The sequence below is a fragment of the Falco biarmicus genome, chromosome 7 (assembly GCF_023638135.1).
Source record: "Falco biarmicus isolate bFalBia1 chromosome 7, bFalBia1.pri, whole genome shotgun sequence".
Classification (NCBI taxonomy): Eukaryota; Metazoa; Chordata; class Aves; order Falconiformes; family Falconidae; genus Falco; species Falco biarmicus.
Genome location: NC_079294.1, coordinates 69,425,117 through 69,445,520, shown reverse-complemented (window position 1 = coordinate 69,445,520; position 20,404 = coordinate 69,425,117). Strand labels below are relative to the sequence as shown.

Here is a 20,404-nt window from a genome sequence, read left to right as displayed (position 1 = left end):
GCCCCTGCCTGCCCCTGCCCCTGCCTTGCCTTGGCGCCCCTGCCTGCCCCTGCCCCTGCCTTGCCTTGGCGCCCCTGCCTGCCCCTGCCCCTGCCTTGCCTTGGCGCCCCTGCCTGCCCCTGCCCCTGCCTTGCCTTGGCGCCCCTGCCTGCCCCTGCCCCTGCCTTGCCTTGGCGCCCCTGCCTGCCCCTGCCCCTGCCTTGCCTTGGCGCCCCTGCCTGCCCCTGCCCCTGCCTTGCCTTGGCGCCCCTGCCTGCCCCTGCCCCTGCCTTGCCTTGGCGCCCCTGCCTGCCCCTGCCCCTGCCTTGCCTTGGCGCCCCTGCCTGCCCCTGCCCCTGCCTTGCCTTGGCGCCCCTGCCTGCCCCTGCCCCTGCCTTGCCTTGGCGCCCCTGCCTGCCCCTGCCCCTGCCTTGCCTTGGCGCCCCTGCCTGCCCCTGCCCCTGCCTTGCCTTGGCGCCCCTGCCTGCCCCTGCCCCTGCCTTGCCTTGGCGCCCCTGCCTGCCCCTGCCCCTGCCTTGCCTTGCCTTGGCGCCCCTGCCTGCCCCTGCCCCTGCCTTGCCTTGCCTTGGCGCCCCTGCCTGCCCCTGCCCCTGCCTTGCCTTGCCTTGGCGCCCCTGCCTGCCCCTGCCCCTGCCTTGCCTTGCCTTGGCGCCCCTGCCTGCCCCTGCCCCTGCCTTGCCTTGCCTTGGCGCCCCTGCCTGCCCCTGCCCCTGCCTTGCCTTGCCTTGGCGCCCCTGCCTGCCCCTGCCCCTGCCTTGCCTTGCCTTGGCGCCCCTGCCTGCCCCTGCCTTGGCGCCCCTGCCTGCCCCTGCCCCTGCCTGCCCCTGCCTTGGCGCCCTGCTGGGTCTCACACCTTTGCTCTGCCCCCCCCCCCCCCAGCCTGAAAGTGGAGTATGACAAGCTGGCAAACGAGAAGACAGAAATGCAGCGCCATTACGTTATGGTAAGAGACTTTAATCAGATTTCGGATCAGGCTGTAAATGTCATTAGCTGGGAGCCCAGCCGTGTGCTGGGAGAGGGGCAGCAGGAGGGGGACAGGGACCGGGACCTCTCCACCCCGCCGGAGTGGGCACCCAAGGGACCTGCCGCCCTGCCCCGGGCTCAGGCAGGGAGGGGGCCGGCTGCATGCCCTGCTGGTGGCTGTGCCAGGTCGAAGCAGCCCAGGAGAGCAATAACAAGTTTCCTGTTAACCCCTTTTCTGCCGGTGCCTGCGGACCCCTGGGCAGGGGGTACTGGGGGGTGCCCCGGGGTGCTCGGCGGGATGGGGTGCAGCCCCCGACGATTCCCACCCGGGCTCTTTTATTGCGTCTTTTGAGGACAGTTTGCATGGCAGGGATGTGGGGGGGTTGCTGGTGGGGGTGGCAGGAGCCAGCCACCCCCTTTCTCGGCGGGGAGAAGGGGTTGGTGCTCCCTGGGTTCCCAGCAGCAGTGCTGGAGTCAGGGTGAGGGGGGGTAGATAAATCCATACCCCACCCCCAGCTCAGTGAGAAACTGGGTTTTTGGCCAGACTACGGGCAGTACCTGTTCTGCCAGGGCTCTGCAGACGCCTGTCACACAGCTCTGCGCCTCTTTGTTTTTCTAAATAGCTTAGGAGGAGAAAACAGGAGTAAAAAGGAGTGTCCTCTTGTTAAATGCATGCCATTTGAACCCTATAAACATCTGCTTATTATAACGTATAATTTCCTTGGCTACCAATGCTTTAAGCACAGTTTTGACCGGGATGCTTTCTGGTAATGACCTTATGCAAATACCTTATGTTAAATTAATTCAAATTCTTCTTGGCTCTTTTTTTTTGTTTTGTTTTATTTATTCCCCAGTACTATGAAATGTCCTATGGTTTGAATATTGAAATGCACAAACAGGTGAGTAATTTAAAGGGGGGAAATTGTGATTGATTGATCTCCTGTTGCCCTTTTCTCAGCCTGAGATAAAATAGGCCCTGATTGCACTAAATGGGGAGCAAGTGCTGAAGCTGGGGATGTGACTCCAGGTGAGATCCTATGGCCCAGCAGTTACATCGGGAACTGCAGGGTGATGGCAGGCCAGTGAGGTTTTTGCCTATATTCAGGAAAAACTTGGGTTTTGAAAATAGTGTTCATGAGATGGGGTGAAAATAGCCTTGTGTTCCACGCTGGGAGGTAGGTACCTGGAATGGCACATTCCCAGCACTTGGAATATTCTGTTATCTCCTGCGTTTTCCTCTGGTTTTGCGGTTGGTACAACACGACCGTTTCTAAGGTTGTAACCCCCTGATACTCGCCCTGCTGTAGTGTGAGACTTAAAGGGAATTATCTTCAGGGATACTGATACGGTGTGTTGCTCAATGTCACGGATTTGTCTTTGCATCTGGAAAATGAAGCAATGTTTGGTACTTGGCCCCCCACCCCCACCCCGCAGTCTAATATGTAACTTGCCTGGAGGAAAAAATAGAGAAGGCCGTAGCAGAATGTGGTGTGCTACCTTGATAAGATTATAGTTAAAGAGCCTAAAGGCTGGGCACATGATGGTAAAACTTAAAGGAATAAAGTTATTATTGAGATTAGACCTGATTATTTGTGCTGCTGCTCTGCTTACTGGTTTTAGAAGTAGTTCTAATTAAGAACTTAAGGCAGATAGAAGTTGACATCAACTTTGCCATTCGCAAATCAGCCCCGTTCAACTCCAAAGTGGTTTTGCTTGACAGCAGCATCACCCTCCGAAGTAGGAAAGTGTCGTTAGCTGACTGATGAAATTCAAGGCAGCGTGCCTGTGAAGCTGCTCTCCTTCGCGCACACGCTTCCCTTTAGCTTTCTGGTACGTAGTCACAGGGTAACGAAAATAATTACTGCTTAGTCTTCAGTTTTTTAAAAATATCTTCTTCCATGCAGATAATCCTGACTTCTTTCTCTTCGTTGCTTCTGCCTGGACACACAAGCGTCCTTGCAAGGCAGCGCTGCTCATGAGGAGCCCTGGGGGGGCTGCACAGGAGCCCAAGCCCCCAGACTGGGGGCAGGCAGGGCATGTGTGACCGCTGGACGGCTCAGGGGAGCCGCTGGTGCGGTTTGCCTCGGCGCAGCCAGAGATGCCCCTGAATTCAGAATTTTTGCTTAGGCCTGTGGTGGCCTTCTGCGAGGACCCAGTCCCTGTTTTGCGTGCGTCCAGAGGGACATGGACCCTGTGGCCTCTTCGGAAATGCTCGAGGGAGTGGAGTGCTGCAAGCGCGGGCCGCTCTGGGGAGAGGGAGAACCTCTTGCTGCCTGGGTGCTGGGTGTTGAATGGCTTCACTCTGCAAACGCTGGGAGATGCTGAGATAATACAGCAGGATGCCGAGCTTGTTCTATTGATTGGAGCTTTGGAAGCAATTGCCGTTTCCCTGAGATGCGCAGTGTTTTGCACCGGTGCGTGGCTGCAACTGGAAATGGATCTGGGAGGTTTTGCACGGCAGGATGAGTGTGGGGGCTGGGGGCGAGAGCCCGCTGGGCTCTGGCTTCGTCAGGTTGTGGCTGGGGCGCTCCGCCCTCTGCTCCATCTTGCGGCGTGACCACGTAGCGTGTCTTCCTCGTGGTGCTGAGCCAGGCGAAGTGTCTGCTGCCTTGGCTTCTGGAGGGTGACTGAGGAGCCTTGGAACGCCCGGGGGCTGTTTTCTCTGGGGCTGGTGCAAGCGGAGCCCAGCCGCTGCTGCATTCCCTGACCCGGATTTTGCATTTCCCGGGTGGCAAGGCCGAGCGTGGTCGGTGTGCCTTGCTGGGAGCTTTGCTACCTTGCAACTCCGCAGATAAATCTTTGCCGGATGCTTCCAGCCTGCACCGAGCATCCCCTGCCTGCTTTAGTTGTTCCTGGTGACATATGCTGCGTGCCTAGTGCTGGGCTGATGGGGGAAGTTTGGGGAGGTGAAGCTGTCTTGTTATTTAATTGACAGCAATGTGCATGGTGCTGGAGGAAAACAAAGCAGCCCGAGCTGCTCCGAGCGTGCTTCCAGGCGAAAATGGGGCGAGAGGGAGCGGAGGGATGGGAGAGCTCGGCCGGCCGGAGCGGGTGCCTGGAGAGGCTTTGCCCCTCTTTTGGGCTGCAGCATCCCCCTGAAAGCCATCCCATCCCGCCGCTAATTGCAGCGTGGTCCTGCCTGCATCTGGTTGAGGGTGGCTAGTCCTGAACAACAAGTTTATCAGCTGACCTGTTTAGCGGTTGACTTGTGTTTATCTGCACACAATCAAGTAGACTGAAGTGCTTGAATTATTCATGCAGTGTCCTGCCCTCCAGACTTGACTGCTTGTGATTACATCTGCTTGAGACAAACATTGATGGATACTTCATCTTTAAGCAAAAGGGGATTGTCTGTCTGTGGGTTTATATAACAGATTATCTCTTCTACGCTGAATATTAAGTGTGTGTATATGTGGCCGTGTGTGGGGTTTTTCTTCCCCCCCTCCCCCCCCCCCCCCCCATTTTGTTTCTTGTTAAGGAAAAAATGCAGTTTCATAAACAACTCCATATGCAAGGAAATATTTAGGAAGTGACTACCCGCTTTGTTGCATATAACGCGGTGAATTGCTCCTTACATCAGTCTTCCTGCTGAATGAAGCACTCTCTTCCCAGGGCTCAGCTTTCTTAAACTTGAGGCCAGCCAGGAGTTTTCTTTTTAAACCTGGGCAAAGCTCTTTTTTTTTTTTTTTTTTAAGGTTAATTGATTTTTACAAAAGAAACTCTCGTTCCCCTGTTGGTTTTGCATTGTTTTTGTTCAGATCTCTGTAGATAATTGCCAAATGCAGTCAGAGTGAATAACGATTCCAAAAGAAAAACTTAATTTTGTGTGGGGAAACGGGACACCTTGGAGGGCAGAACCTTTGTGCTGATTTTCTTTTTTTTTTTAATGGCTGAGATCTCTCCACATAAGCACTTCTTGTTTTTGTGCTTAAACGCTTAATGCTTGGAACAAACCTAAACCCTCCTGCCACTTCCAGGGAAAGAGAGGCATGCTTTCTTTTTTTCTTTCTCTAGAATATTCCAAGAACACAATATACTTTCTGTCATGCTTGTTAGCAAGGAGTGCCAGGTAATAATTTGCTAAATACTTCAGAAGCCAAGTAATTTGTTAGTGTGATACTCTCAGGTCTCCTAAGGTAGGGAGGAATAGCTCTCAGCCAGCTTAACCTCTCCCTCCCCTTGGCTTTACGGGAGGCACCGGCAGCCCCCGGTGACTTTTGGGGGTCCTGAGTGAGCTCTGCCCCCCCACCCCACAGCCCCAGTGCCCGTGGTAATTCCGTAATGAGGGGTTGTGGCCCGCCCCTCCACACCCCCTCCCTGAATTTAATTCTCATCAGTGAAGCTCTCCACTTTGCTAATAACGATAGCAGCCACAAATAGCTTTCAACATGCCATTGACAGCCTGGTTGGAGAGAGCACTTGAAATAGTGGTAGACAGCTGAAAGTACCCATAATTGTGCGCCGGAGTGAGAACCACACTGCTCAAGGGCCTTATTTTCATGTGCTTAAAGAGACAATATCCTGGTTTCAACAAATGCTTCTGGTGCTTCACCGGTGGTGTGATTTGCTCCTTGCCTTTCTCCAACCGTCGCTGCTACCCTCTTCCAGGGCTGAGGTTTGCAGGGGGAGACTGGGGTAGCTGGGGGAGGGCAGTGGTGCTCCGGACCTGTCTCGGAAACATCCTTGGGGGGGGTGTCTGGAGAGACCTGTGGTTTTGGAGCCGTGGAGAAAGCTGCGGGGCTCGGTGGGGGCTTCTTGGTGGGAGTCTCACCTGAACCCCAGGATCATGCTGATGCTGCGTCCTGTGGGCCGTTTGCCTTCAGCAGTGCCACCAGCCCCGTTCGGGGGTTGAGGCAGTGGACAGGGTTTGTTGTGTTTTTCAGGAGGAGGAAGGGCTGGATGGGCGATGCGGTATGTTCAGCCCCTTGTCACTGGCCTTCGTCCCACTGTTTAAATCAATAAGCAAGAGTGGGTTGGAGCTTGGTCTGCAGCGGCCCAAAAATCTGTTCTGAGGCTGCATCTGGGGTGGCCTGGTCTGCTGTGCTGGTGTGATTCGCTTCCAACCCACGCAGGTTCACGGGGGCTCTGCCCCGGCGGGGTGCGGGTGTGCTGTGCAGGGCCTCTGGGGAGCCCGGGGCTGCTCCCCGCAGAGCGGTGGCCACAGGCTGGGCTTCTGCGAGCACCTCCATCCCCAGAGCAGGGCTGAGCGCTCCTCCCGCAGGCTGGGAGCCAGGAGGGGTTTGGGTCTGGTCCTGTGCCCTGGGATCCACGCTGGGGTGTGACCCCCGGTGTACCGGTGGGGCTGGGGCAGCCCTGCAGCTCCCCTTCGGTTGCTCGGTGAAGGCCAAGGCTAATGTATTTTGGCACAGTGAGCATCTCTGTCGCCCAGAGCAGTGTCTGCAGGGTGTCACGCCAGGGTTTGGGCTCCCCCCCTACCCCCCTTACCCTGGCTCAAGGCTGGGGCTCTGCCTGCACTCGGGCACTTCGGGCATGTTTTTAAAGGCTGCTCCTTTCCACTACCGCTCTGCGTATCCCACAACTGACGGCCGGCAGAGTTATTTTTAAAACTTCCCTCTGCCATGTCCAGGTGTAAAGACGAGAGGACTGGGAGCCGGAGCTGCTGGGGAGAGCCAGCCCTGTAGCTATTTAACACCATGCCACTGCTGCTGCAGCCGGAGCTCCTGCCCAGCTCTTGACTTGGCTCCAGCCGAGGTTCTCCATGTCCTTAAGTGCTTTGGGTGCTGCTAGCAGCTCTGGCCATTTTAAGAGCGGGTGGCAGGACCTGCAGCCTGTGGCCAAGCAGTCTGTCTCTTGATTTATAACCGGTGCAAATGTTTTCTCTGATTTCCCCCCTCCCTGCTTGCAAAACATTGCCCCAAAAGTGTTTCTTGACTAGCATCAGGTCAGATTCCTGGCAGGGCTGTGGGGCTGCGGGGGGGATTAGTCAGGATTTCAGGTTCTCCTGACTCCTTGCCCTTTTTAACGAGCAGCACAGAGCCGCCCTCAGCATCCTGCTTCCCTGGGGTGAGCTTCCTGGGAGGTGCTCCCATGGGTGCCGGTGCTGGGCTGTGCGCCTCTCCTGGGGTGCCCTATGCAGCCCCCGGTCTTTTATCTGCCGCTCATTCACAGCCCCCATCTTGGTGCTGCACACCATGGTCCAGCGAAGATGCAGGGTGTCGGGAGGGGATGCGGAGGCTGGGATTGCCATGGCAACCTGCAGCAGGGGGGGAATGGAGGTTTTTCTTGGCAAGAGTGGCTGAGGGGGGGCTCGGGGGCTCTGCCTCTCTGGGCCAAGGTGATGAATGAGCTCTGTTATGGGGAAGGTGTTGGGCATGAAACCCTCCCCTGTTCGCGGTGCGCCAGAGGATCCCCTTTCGCTCCTGATTAAACTTTTAATGGGGACAGCTAGAGTTTAATATGTGGGGGAATGGGAAAAGTTAAAGTGAACAAATATTTAAAGATTATTGAATCTCATGTTAACAGGAAACCTCATGGTTGTAAACACAATATTTTGGACATCTAATATCTTCTTGCTTGCTGAATCCCACGTGGGAAGGCTGTCTCTTTGCAGGACGCAAAGGTTTTCTTCAAATCTTTGTTGGAAGTTTGGGCAGATTGGATCTAAATGTGGAGGCGATGGGTCGTCATGCGTCTTTGTTTGTCTGGACCGTGTTAGTGCTCGATAGTGCCTGGGGAAAACTCAGCCCCTTCCCTCCCTCCCTCTGTGGAGGTGGTCTGTTTGGATGCTGCATTTTTCCTTTTACACCTAAAAGACCTTTGCGACACGCAGCCGGAGGGACTGCTCATGCTGGCACCGCTGTTTTCACCTCAAATAAGGATTGACTTTGTTCTAGAATTTGTTGGGGGCTGGCAAGAAAGAGCTCACAGGAGAAGCAATCATGCTGGAGGAGCAATACGCAGAGTGCTTGTTGCGTCCAGAATCCAATAGGCTTCATCTGAAGGAATAAATATTTAATGGAGCTGCAGTCTATATATAATCTAATCAATGCGTCGGTGCCAAAAAGGCCTTTAAAGAGGTTTACCTATCGCTGAGCAATGCGTGATGTGAGCGCCGGGGTGGTTGTCGGTGGCACTGCTGCCACTTTGAAGTGGCACCGCTTTGCTGGGGCGGCTGCGGTACGCACGGCGCCACCCGCGCTCCTGCACCACGCTCCTTCGGATGCGGCACTGTGCCTGGGCTTGATTTTTTGCAGTTCCAGCTCACAGCCCTGTTTTGGGGCTGGGAGTGGTCGGCAGGCGATGCACCGCATGTTTGGTGTTTAAAAACTTGTACTGGCCGGAGCCCTTTTCCTCTGGGCAGGGAGTGTCGTGCCGTCACCAGCCGCCTGACGAGCCCTGCATCCTCGCGTTCGGGTCTGTGGAAATCCTGGCGGCTGCAGCACTTGCTTAGCTGCAGCCAAGGTACCTGAGTCCAAACCGTAGTCACTTCCAGATGCCTCTGGCTCGACACGGCACGCCAGCACATTCCCCTGACCTCTGGAAGGGCTAATAAAAGCATCAGGTGTAACCTAATCACAGGGGCGCTGTCAGAAAAGACGTCCAGAAATATCCCCGTCGCTTTGAAGCCAAAACCGGCGATGCCCGTGCAAAGGTGCTGCGGGAGCAGCAGGCGGGGGGTCCGGGGGGACCCCTTGCAGCAGGTCCCTGAGCTCTGGTGGCCATGGGGTCTCCGTGCGGTGGTTCCCTCTGCAGGGGTGAGTCTAGACTGGGGGAGATGGGAGTTCTCCTGCCATCTTCTTGCTTATGCTCGTTCTGGGGCACGTTGGTTGTGCTTGTTGGGTTAGTCCTGCAGTAACACCAGTGCGCCCCAGCCATTGCCCAGCTCCTCAAAGCAAGGGTTGAGTGTCTGTTGTGGGATATTTTGTTGTGGTGTTTTGTTGCTTTTTTTCCCAGACTATGGGATTTGGGTTTTTCTTGCAGTATTTGAGAGCAGGTGGAGCTGAGAACCCCTCTGTGGGTCAGCACCCCACTGGGGTTGCAATCAAAAATCAGAGCTGCTGCAGGGCACATCCTGGGGGCTGAGCAGTGGAGGTGGGGGAGAGTGAAGCCTTGGGGTGCCGGGGGTGGCGGTGGCGATTTGGGGAGCACGTGGGCAGCTGCTGGCTGTCTCGGGGGGGAGGCACCTTGCCAATGGGGAGGCTGGAGCAAGACCCAGTTAATCACTTATGTTATTGATAACGAGCTGCTCAGGGCTGTCGGAAGGAATTTCTGGGGCGTTTGATTCTGTGCCAGGGCTCGGCTCCGGCCATTGTTGCGGTGCTGAATCCTCGCGGCTGCTCAGGCCATGTTTGAGTTGGACCAAAAGCTGTTTTAACAGCTGCCTCGGCTGGCGCAGCAGCCGGCATTAACTCTTGGGAGCCAGGCAGCTCCGCGTGCCGAATGGGAGCATCCGTGGGGTGCGCGGCAGGATGGCACCTCCTGGCACCGGGCTGCCGGCTTGCCCCAGACATGGGCTAGGGTTATGGCTCCAGGAAAACGTTATTCCCAGTTAATGGAGGTGTTGTAGAAACCACAGTTTGACAGCGTAGGTTTGTTGTTAAACTCCCAAATAATGTGGTTGAGTGGATGGGTGTGAAGGGTTATGGGCTCAGCTTGCTGAGGATGACGAAAGGAACCTGGGCAGCTTCAGTTTGGGGTGGGGGAAGACCTCGGCAGTGCAGGGATCGGAGCAGCACCCACCAGCCCTCGCTGTTGACTAAACACTCGCTGCATAGGGCGGTGTGTTTGCCGAGGTTTCTTCTGAAGAAACCCAATGCCCGCAACTGAGTGCTGGGAGCAGAAGGTGATGGCAAGGGGCTGCCCCTGCGCGTGATCCCGGCTGGGTGTGCCAAACTGATTTTGTGTGACCCAGCTGCTTCGGAGAGCAGCAGCTGCTCGAAGGATGGGGAGCCGGGCTAACGCCTGGCTGTGTTTTCTTGCAGCCAGGGGAGTCCGGGCTGGTGCGGAGCTGCTGGGGCTGGTTGGTGATGCTCGGTCCCATGATTGGGACCAAAGCATCCCGAGAGCGTGGGGAACGGGACCCTGTCCCACAGAGCAAGCACGAAGGTGCTTTTGTTGCCTCTTCTGGGAGTCACCGCTTCCTCTTGTGTGGCTGGGAGGGGATGCACAGGGTGGGGGTGGGGGTGGATGCACGGTGCTGCTGCCGGGAAGCCTCGTGCAGGCCACGGGAGGTTGCTTGGTACTGACTGTTGCTTTTTCTTCTTCCTTTTTTTTTTTTCAGACAGAAATTGCTAAAAGACTGAATACAATTTTAGCCCAGATCATGCCTTTTCTGTCACAAGAGGTAAGGATGTTTTCACACCCCAGATGTGGGGTGCTGCTTCTCCCAGGGGGCTTCCCCAGGAAGGAGTGCTGTGCCCTTTGGGGAGGGGGGATCCCACGAGGGGGCACGGACCTGTTCCCAACAAACCTGTGTTTTGGAGGTGCGGGGCTGTTCTGGGGCTCCCCATGAGAAAGGGGGCTCAGATCCTATGTGCGTGTTGCAGAACCCTCGGGGTAGGGGAGTGCCAGACCCTGTGAGGGGCTTTGCTTGGCTGTGGGGGTCTGTGCTGAGCCTGAGGAGCAAAAAGGGCTGCGAGGGGCTGCTCTGGCTCCCCCCCCCACCGTGTGGTCCATGGGGCAGTGTCCCTGGGCTGCTGCTCTTGTGAGCAAAATATAGACACAAAAAAAATAAAGAAAACGGGGGGGGGGGGGGGTGACCATCTCCAGGGGGTTGCACCTTGGTTGGGTGCCCCCTGCCAGGCTCTGACCTGGCCGTGCGCCTCTGTCCCCGCAGCACCAACAGCAAGTCGCACAGGCTGTTGAGCGTGCCAAGCAAGTGACAATGACGGAGTTGAATGCTATCATCGGGGTACGTGGACTTCCCAATCTGCCTCTCACCGTGTGTATACCCCTTTTATTCCTATCATTTACCATAATCAGAGGCAATCCTGTGCTCAGGCGGGGATAAAGAAGGGTGGCTCGCTACCCTGCGTCCCCCCCCCAAACTACCAAAACTCCCCCAATCTGGCATTGAGCGAGACGGGGGGTGACAGCCACGGCTCGGGCAGCCCGGTCCCCCTCACCGGGCACTAATGCAGCACCAGGAGCCTCTGCCAGTCAAATTTGCTGTTCTCCATGAGATGGGGGAGGGTTTGGGGTGCAGAGCGGGGCTGAGTGCCCAGCGCCCTCCCGGAGCCCCCTGAGCCCAGGCATGTCTCTGCATGGGCTGTTGATGTGAAATGTGCTGTAAATTTGACAGAGTTGTTGTTCCATGCATTGACTTACCCGCTCCCGTCTTACTGGGCTCTCTCTCGCAGATCTTGGGTGGTGGGTTTTTTTCCTTAAAACTAACGATTTTTAATGTCTTTTTAATTGGTGTGATGGTCTCAGTCCTGCAGCAAACCTGTTCTCTATTGGAGCTGGGACATCAGTGTCCCCAGCCAGCATCCTGGGGAGGTGGCTCCAGAGCTGCTTTGGGTTTAGGTGTTTGTTTTCCAGAAAATACTGATTTTTAATTTTTTAAATTTTTTTTTTTTTTGCACAACTATTTGCACTTCTTTCTTAAGCTACAAGGGACTTCATGATTCTCTGCATTGGACTTGCTCTTGTATATGTTTTTCTGGTTTTATGGGGGTAGCACCAAGTGCAGAATCGTGCTCCGGGCTGCAGCAGCAGCCCTTGGGGGGCTGAGGAAAGCCTGGCTGCAGCCGGATCCCTCACAGCGGGGCTTGTTGTGGTGGTGGCATTGGGAAGTGGTCCAGGCACAGGAGTGTGTCTCACTGGGGTGGCAGGCAGCACTGTGCAGCTGCTTGGCCTCCTGCCTGCTGCTGCCTGCACCTCACACCTTCCCGGCGGGCTGGGAGGTTGCATCCATGGCAGAGACAGCAAGCGAGGGAGATGCTCGGCTTTGATGAGCTGCTTTAAGTCGCAGCCAGGAGCCCAGGCAGCTAGAGGCAGATATTGGAATTCAATTAAGGTGAATGAGTGGGGCCTGTGACCCCCATTTTCAAGGTAATTGCTTCCTTGGATCAGAGCGAGTGTCATCCCATCATTAAGCAGCCAGGCATTTAATCGCTTTGCCTGACAAACTTTGAGGAGGCAGGAGTTACAGGCAGCTGGGGGAGCACAGGGCTGATCTGGGGGGGTGCTGGGGTGGGACAGGCAGCTGGGAGCATCCCCTCCCGCTGTGTCTTGTCGAGGGGGAGACCCAGGACAGCTGCTGCTGGGAGAGGGGCAAGCGCTGCCGTGTGCTGGGATGGCTGGAAGAGGAGGGCAGAGCTTATCCCTGGGATGTGCTGCGTGTTCCAGGCAGATGCGGAGCTGTTTTGGGTTGTGGGTCTGTACTGCTTGGTGGCTGCTGCACCTGCTTGGGTGCCCCGCCGAGATGTGAAACCAAGAGGGGGCTGTTTTTTCCAGCAAACAATTTCTTCCCTTTATGCATGCGGTGGTTTGTTATTGTGGGGTTGCTCATGTGGGGCAGACCACTTGTGTGTGTTTGCTCTTTTCGAGTGGGAGAGGGCAGTGTGCCGGGGCATGCACAGCCCCCCGCATCCCACGGGATGCATCACCAGCACAGGGGGATGGGTGGCTCTACTGTCCCCTGCCATGCCTTGCAGGAAGGGAAGACTACTATTTATAAACTGCACCAGCGTCTTGGTGCAGGTGCTGCAAACAAAAATCAACACACACAAAAAAAGCACCAAATCATTAAGACATTTTTGGTTTTTGTTTTTTTTTTTTTGCCCCTTTTGAGGTCAAGAACTGTTAATTTTATGCATCTAGGCCATTGTCTCACAGTTCCTCTGCTTCAGGCTTCTGTGAAATTGAGCCCTTGATTTGGTTATAGCTCTGGAAATGATTAGACTACTTTACTAAATTTAACGCAAGTGGTGAACTTAAGTGGTGAACCATTAAATCGGTTAACAAAGGCATGAAGCATGATGTACATAATCCAATTAAAAACACTCTACATATGAGATATTCCTTGCCAGCCTTTCTCATAAATTGTAACCTCTTCATATCTTAACCATATTTGTCTGGCACATGCTGAGGGACCCCAGAAGGAAAACATCTCTGTGTCTGCGCATCTCCCACCAGCTCCTCTCGCCTGGCCTGGACCTGGGGCCTGAGCGATACTGACATCCCCCGCTGTCACCTGGGGCTGGGTTTGCAGCGCCCTTGTCCACAGCCCCTTGCTGCAGGCTGGTGTCCTGGGCTCTGCAGGGAAGTCAGTCCAGTTTGGGGTACTGCCAGCAGCTGAGAAGCCCCAGCGCAGCATCCTGAGCAGGTCTGAGCTTGCTGTGCAGCTTGGGCACGCTGGGGAGGTGTTGGGAGGGTTGCTGGCCTCAGAAGGCTGTCCCAAGTCCTTGCACGTACCGCAGCGCGTGCGTGACTTTGAGCAGGACCCTGATCCTGCTTGGATGTGAGCAGCCTGCCTTGTCCCTGCCGTCGGTGGAGGCGTGGGGCACCCACCCCGGGCAGCTGGCTGCAGGCGCAGGGGTGTTTTTCAGGTGGTGAAGGTGGCTGAAGAGCTGCAGCCTGCCCTTCCCTGGGCTGTTTGCAGCAAGCCCCCCTGTGATGTTAATTTTTAAAAAAAACACCATTTTTCATTGAAGGGAATAAGGGGCAGAGGAGGGAAGACGGGCTTTTCAGCGAATGCTGAGTGAGCAGCATCACTGAGCTACACTGCATCCCTCTACACTGCGGAGTCCCGGGCGGATTTTATCCCGCTCTGTGGAGTCTCCAGGACGTGATTCCCGAGTGCCACGCAGGAGGGACATGGATCCACCACTCCCTGGGCCAACACACACAAACCCCGGGGGAGCGACACAGCTGGGAAGGATGGCAGAGGCGGCCGCGGGGAGCTGCGAGCGGAGCCTGGGGATCCTCCAGCACCCATGCGGGTACCCTTGCCCGCAGCGAGGATGTGCGCTGGACTTGTTGGCTTATCATCGTCGTCTTGCCATGGGAGTGACCTGGTTGGGGCATGGCTCCTTCCAGCAGTGCCGGGATGGAGGTCTGCAACCCTGAGATGTGATCTTCGTGACCCTGTGGAGATGTGGGCAGCCCAGCGCTGATGCTGGATGGAGGGATGAGGCTTCAAACCAGAGCTGCCTGGCAAGGAGGCTTTCCAAATGGATTCTGCTTGCTGGTTCCTGCATGCCAAAGGGGAGAAAAACACCTTTAAACATTACCTTGGGCCACAGTGGGATGTTGTGTCTTGACATTTGTTTCTACCCCCTGCACCGGAGCAGGGCTGCTGCAGCGTGGCTCAGACCCCACAGGGTCGGTCCCCTGTGGCTCATGGAGCTGTTGGATGGATGTATTTGCTGGCAGCATGTTGAAAGAAAAAAAAAAAAAAAAAACAACGGGGGAGGAATCCAGCAGTTTTCTGCTCTGCTGGAGTGTGAAGCTGAGGGTGGTGATTCTTCCTTCCGTGTTCTACCCCACCTGGGTGCTGCTGCGCTTGCTCGTGGTGGAGCTGCTTTGTCTGCTGGGGCTGTGCCATGGCTGTGACCCTCATCAACGTCACTGGGCTGGAGTGTTGCTGCCTGGACCCAAGGGTGCCCAAGACACCATGTCCTTCTGGGGCTCCTGCTGCTGCAGGTGGTCACCCTGGTCCTCCTGGGAGGAGCGTTATGCAGTGCAGGTATTTCTGCTCACCGTGGAAGTTGGAAATTGCTGAGGATAAAGCATTGGATCTTGGTGTATTCCAGCCCCACGGGAATGGGCGCTGCTGGAGAGCTTGTAGGAGAGGAGCGTACCGTGCTGGAAAACCATCGGGGGCTGTTCCCTGGGATGATGCTCTGATAAAATGACCAGCCTTGCCTCTCGCCTAAATGGGTGTAAAACACGGCGAGATTGGGAGTGTAAAGAGCCTCACTGAGTTCAGCAAGAGCTGAGGCTCGGTTCGTTTTGCTTTGGTGTCGGAGGGATTGGTCTCCGCACGTGTGCGTGGTGAGGAGGCAGGGGCCGTGCCCTGCAGTGTCGAGGATGCACCGGCAAGGCGCTGGCACCATCTGGCAGAGCCCCTGGGGCTGGGGACCCCCTCCTGGTGCTCCCCTTGCCCTGCCTGCCAGGTCTCCTTACCCTGCTGCCTCGCACCTGCTGGTTTGAGGACACCTCCTCAAATGGAGGTCTGGAGGATGCTTCCCCTCTTCTGCCCTGTGGATGGAGCAGCCCAGCAGAAGCCAAAAAGCTCCTGCTTTTGAGGACAAAATGATTTATGCTTTTCCTATAACAGCACTGCAGAGGCCTAATTGCCTTCTCAATTTGGCTTCTGCCACAGCTGAGACCTCTGCGCTGCCCGGAAGAAGCTGCGTTTTAAGATAATGCATCTCCTCTGCCTCAGACTGCAGCTACTGCCGTTCAGATCCATGCCCGGCTCCGTCCTGGCTGGGGATTTCCCTCTCCCCTCGCACCAGGCTCAGAAACCGGAGCCTGGCAGGTGTGGGTCGCCCACCCGCTCTCCCTGCACCCAGCTCTGCCCTGGGCGGCAAGAGGCAGCTGGGTCCCGCTGTGCCCATCAGCGTGTGACAGCAAGTCACCCCTTCCTGCTGCCCCCTAAAATAGGTCCTTTAGTCGGGAGGTGGGTGGAACGTGTGTTTCCCCTGAAGACATGGCCTCAGTGTGGGGTTTTTTTTTCCGAAAAGCTGCATCCTGGCTTTTGCTGCAGGGGCCACCGGGATGCTTGCAGGGGGTGCAGCCTGCCCTCAGCATGGCTGGGGCTGGGGTCTGTATGTACAGCCTTGCAGCACAGCCGACTGCTGCACCGTGGTGTTGGGGTGCTGCAGGGTCCAGCCTGCCTCGAGGGCAGCAGGAAAACTTTTAAGTGCATCTTCTGACAGGGCTGAGCTGTGGGTGCGAACCTCTGGGACCCCTCACGTTAAGCCCGCTCTTGGCCCTTTCCCAGTGTGTTTTTTGGACTGGTTGCAGTGACTGGTAACCCCCCACCGCTTGCTGTTCAGGGGCACTCTGGTGCATCCATCCCCTTGCAGCGCTGGGGAAGATGTGCTGGAAATTTCCTTGTTGGAAGTGTTGGAAATGTCAGGTCCGCTGTGCCTGGGAGGGGGTTTTGGTGTGCTCCTGCTGCGCTTTGGGCTGAGCAGCAGCCCCTTGCTCCCTGGCTGTTGCTGGGAGCTGAGCCCCCCTGACCCTTGCAGGAGGACCTCCGCCTGCTTTCCATCTGTGCCCCCCAGGGTGCTGTGGGTTGGAGGGTGTTCGCTTGCCACACGGTGGGATCCTCCTCCGTGCGCAGCCTGGGTTGCTAGAAAGCTGCCTGGTCTGGTGACAGCTTCTGCCGCACTTAGTGGTGCTGGGGAGGGAGAAAATCTGATCTGACCTGGTTGGGGGGGGCTCTGCCATAGCTCGGCTGTCCCGTCCCCCCAAGCCTATGATTCCCACTGAAGTCGCCCAAATGCAGCTTTCACCAGCAGCTAATAAGGTGCTGCTTGAAGTGGCTGTGGGTGCAGGCAGGGTTGGGAACACAAGCAGCAGCTCTGCGACCTTCCTGGCTGGACCGCTGGGGTCATTGGGGTGGGGGAGCTGCGGGAGCGGTGGCCTTGGGGCTCTTGGAAGTGACACCCTGGAGAACAGACAGATAGTAGCTTGCATTTTGGCTTATTTTTTCAAGTTTGTATTCGAAATAGAAATGAAAGGGGATGCGTTTGCTGTTCCCTTCCTCTCCTCAAAGCTGCAGATCAGCTTTTTCCAGCAGCTCCCAAGGCTGGGTGCATGCATGCCAGGATGGCCGGGGTTCACGGCTCCCCAAAGCCCCCGGGGGAGGTGGGGAGCAGCCAGGCACCTGCAGACGTGCTGGGGACTGTGGGTGGTGATGTGCTGTGGCTGGGGGAGGGGGTGCACTTGCGGTTTGGCCAGCCCCATGCCCAGTGCAAGGGATGTCCCGCTGGTGTCAGAGGGGTTGGGAGCAGTAGGGTGGCAGGATGGGGCCGAGATACTGTGCAGGAGTTTTTCTTGTTTTCTTTGTGCTATCGATTGCCTTAAACCTTGAGCAAATAAGCAAAACTTCTCTTTTCTGAGGTGTCCTGGGAGGATCCTGGATGCTTGAGTTTTCTCTTTCTGATCTGGTTTAGCAGCTGGCACTCCAGCCAGAGCTGCTTTCTTCATCCTGGGTGGTGTTCCTTAATTTTTATTTTTTTTTTTTTGCTTATATCTATTGAAAAGCAAAACTAGCCAAGTCTGCAGTGATGATGTGAATTACCTTGAATTAAAGATGACTCCCATGGTCTGGCCAGGGGTGTGTGCCATCATGCACTCTTGCCACCTGGCTGCGTTGGGGATGATCCCCAGGGCCATACACGAGGCACCTTCCGTCCCTCCTGCTAACGGGGCTTCTCCTTCCAGGCAGCCAAGCAGGCAGCTCCCCAGGGCATCACCTGGCTGCCCTCCCGGCACGACGCTGGGCATGCCCCTTCCTGGCACTGCTCCCGCTGCCATGCCACTACTCGATGCCTCCAAATCCCCCCTGGTCCTGCTGCCCCCTCCCCGGCTCACTGGTGATTTCATTGCAGCAGCAGCAGCTCCAGGCCCAGCACCTCTCCCATGCCGCCCATGGGCCCCCGGTCCAGCTGCCGCCACATCCTTCGGGCCTCCAGCCACCGGGCATCCCACCGGTCACCGGCAGCAGCTCGGGGCTGCTGGCTCTTGGTGCCCTGGGCAGCCAGGCACACCTCGCCGTCAAGGACGAGAAAAACCATCACGACCTGGACCACAGAGGTGAGAGCAAGGGGGCCGGGTCAGTGTGGTCGTGGAATCACGGAATGGTTTGGGTTGGAAGGGACCTTTTAAGATCATTCAGTCCCACCCCTCTGCCATGGGCAGGGACACCTTCCCCCAGCCCAGGTTGCTCGCAGCCCCGTCCAGCCTGGCCTTGGGCACTGCCAGGGATGGGGCACCTACAGCATCTCTGGGCAGCCTGTGCCAACGCCTCGCTGCCCTCACAGTGAAGAACTTCTTCCTAATATCTAATTTAAATCAATCCTTTTCGAGATTGAAACCATCACCCCTTGTCCAGTTGCTACAGATCCTACTAAAAAGTCTGTCCCTATCATGCTTATGAGCCCCCATTAGGTACTGGAAGGTGCTGTAAGGTCTCTCTGGAGCCTTCTCTGGGCTGAACAACCCCAACTCTCTCAGCCTGTCCTCACAGCAGAGGTACCCCAGCCCTCTGATCATCTCTGTGGCCTCCTCTGGGCTTGCTCCAACAGGTCCATGTCCATCTTGTATTTGGGGCCCCAGAGCAGGTCCCTGGGGGCTGCTCATCACTGCGTTCTCTGGTGCTAAAAATGCCCTGGTCCAGGTGTGGTTCTGCTCCCACCGCCCCATCCCTCAGGGGAGCGGGCTTCAGGGAAGGGGCTCGTGCTTTTAGGGGTGCAGTTTTCCCTATATGATGCTTAAGCTCCTCAAATCAGCCTTGGTGGCCAAGGAAGGTGCTGCCGCTTGTGGGATATTCCCAGCGGCAGCTTCCAGGCGATGCCAAAGCTTTCCCTGCTTTGCTTGTTTGCTGAGGTCAGGATGCTTCTTGAGAGCAGCCTGGGGCTGGCGGGGTCTCGGGGAGGAGGGGACCTGCCTCCAGACCGAATCCCTCTTTGCTGGTTTAGGGCAGGGAATGCAAATTGCCTCAGGAAATGGCACAGGCGGAACGATCTGGTGGGTTGAGCTGCTTGTGTGCCCCCCGAGTTTACACACAGGTCTGAGTCCCCATGGGCTGTGGTGGAGTCTTGCTGCAGATCCTGTGTCCCCATTCAGCCGTGCCTTCATGGCAGAGCAGCCTTCCTCCTCTCCATCACTGCCAGACACTTTCGATAGTCTGGAAACCAGCAATATTCACTGTAAACCTGCTGGGTTTTCTTCCTGTTAGCGGTAAGACAATCTTTCAGAAGATAAAATGATTCATGAGATGGGTTGCAGGCCAGCAGCGTTGAAGATTTTCCTTGCAAATCCCTCTGCCTGTTAATACACCAAGATCCGAGATCTTTCCCCTTAGCATGCCCATCTGCAGGGCACTTATCCAACAGCCTCACGAAGCTGCTGGGCTCTTCTGCTGGTGGATCTGGGGTGGTTTTCCTCCCCATGAAAGCCAGTGAGGGAAAAAACCCATCACGATCGGTGGCAGTTATCCAGTTACATTCATTTTTATGCATGGATTCAAACTGCCGGGAGATCCCAGGGCAAGCGAATGGCTGAACCACAACCCGCCCGTGTGGCTGCGGAGATGGGTGGTGGGGACCTTCTCCTGGGTTTGTGACTTGGGGTACACGTGCCGTCGGCGGACGCCGTTCCATTTGCCTTTCAGGGTGTTTCCCTCGGCCCCATGTGCTTTGCCAAATAAATCACATTGGCAAAAAGAAGGAGGCAGGAGGCAGTGGGGGGACACAGGGGGATTTGAAAGCGAAGCCCAGGAGAGCACAGGAAGGTTTTGAGTTAAGGCAGGAGAGTGTCCGATGAGGAGCTTCTAGGTTTATTTTTCTGTTTTAAGACTTACTCTAACTTGCTTTATTTTTCTGTCTTCATTTTGGCTGTGACCTCACCTCTGACATCGGCTTCCTCTACAAGAGCGAGACTCAAGTGCAGTAAGTCCCATTACCTCCTTTTTTCCCCCCGTCAGTTTCTGGGGGGTGCGTGTTTGTGTTTTATCTGTTGTTTTAAATACAGGCTTGAGGGTGTGAACCTTTTGCACAGGTCCTATTTAATAAATAAAATTAAAAATAACCCCCCACCCTGAGTGGAGGAGCTGCTGGGCTGTTGGCTGTGCCAGGGGGAGTGGAGCTGCCGCCTCTGGGCCAGTTATGAGATTTGGTTTAAATCTTTTTGATTGCTGCGGAGCTTCGAGATTCGGTTTCAATTGACTAAGCCCTGTGAATGAGCGCAGTCAAGTCTGCCTGGCTAAAAATCCTTCGGCGATTAGGAAAGCTATTTTATTCCTGATCACTCTTCTATTATCTTGGGTCATCTAATCTGTTGGGATGGGTTTGGCTATTACGCTGTGTTAAGTAGGACTTGGAAGGTCAAGCAGTTAACTAACCAGCTAAATAACCGTGGTGGAGGGCAACCATCACCTCCAGCACGGCTGCTTTTTATTTGTGTCCCCGACACCTCGGTGTTAATAGCAGCAGTTTGGTTCTTGTTTTGGCTGGGTGCAGTGCCTGAGCATGGATGGAGAGCGCAGGGAATATATTTTTTTCGGTGGGCAGAGCCTGGTGGGGGGCTGCCCTCCCCGTGGAGGGGGGCTGAGCCTGCGCCCCCCACCCCGGGGTGCAGAATGCCGCCGTCTCGGGGAAAAGCTGGCAGGACAAAGCCTGGCTGAGCCATGGCTTTGCAGCGATTTCCTGCCATCCCCGAGCCCACAAATGGGCCTTTTGAGAGCTGGGGGCGGATGGGAAGAAAAGTGCCATTTAAGGGGGGAGAGGGGAATTGGGCA

At 56.0% G+C, this 20,404-nt stretch overlaps 1 protein-coding gene across 8 annotated transcripts in view; it reads left to right on the top strand.

Annotated features, from left to right (window-relative positions):
* TLE3 (TLE family member 3, transcriptional corepressor) overlaps positions 1–20,404 on the top strand; it is a 31,670-nt gene that overhangs the window by 1,677 nt on the left and 9,589 nt on the right. For 3 of the 8 annotated variants that reach the window (XM_056346447.1, XM_056346445.1, XM_056346444.1), the window contains exons 4-9: positions 880–943; positions 1,818–1,862; positions 10,205–10,267; positions 10,760–10,864; positions 17,496–17,700; positions 19,540–19,556. In XM_056346447.1, the coding sequence (XP_056202422.1) occupies positions 880–943; positions 1,818–1,862; positions 10,205–10,267; positions 10,760–10,864; positions 17,496–17,700; positions 19,540–19,556 (499 nt within the window). The remainder of the gene's footprint in view (positions 1–879; positions 944–1,817; positions 1,863–10,204; positions 10,268–10,759; positions 10,865–17,495; positions 17,701–19,539; positions 19,557–20,404) is intronic. The other 5 variants (XM_056346452.1, XM_056346450.1, XM_056346451.1 and 2 more) reach the window with 3 other exon arrangements.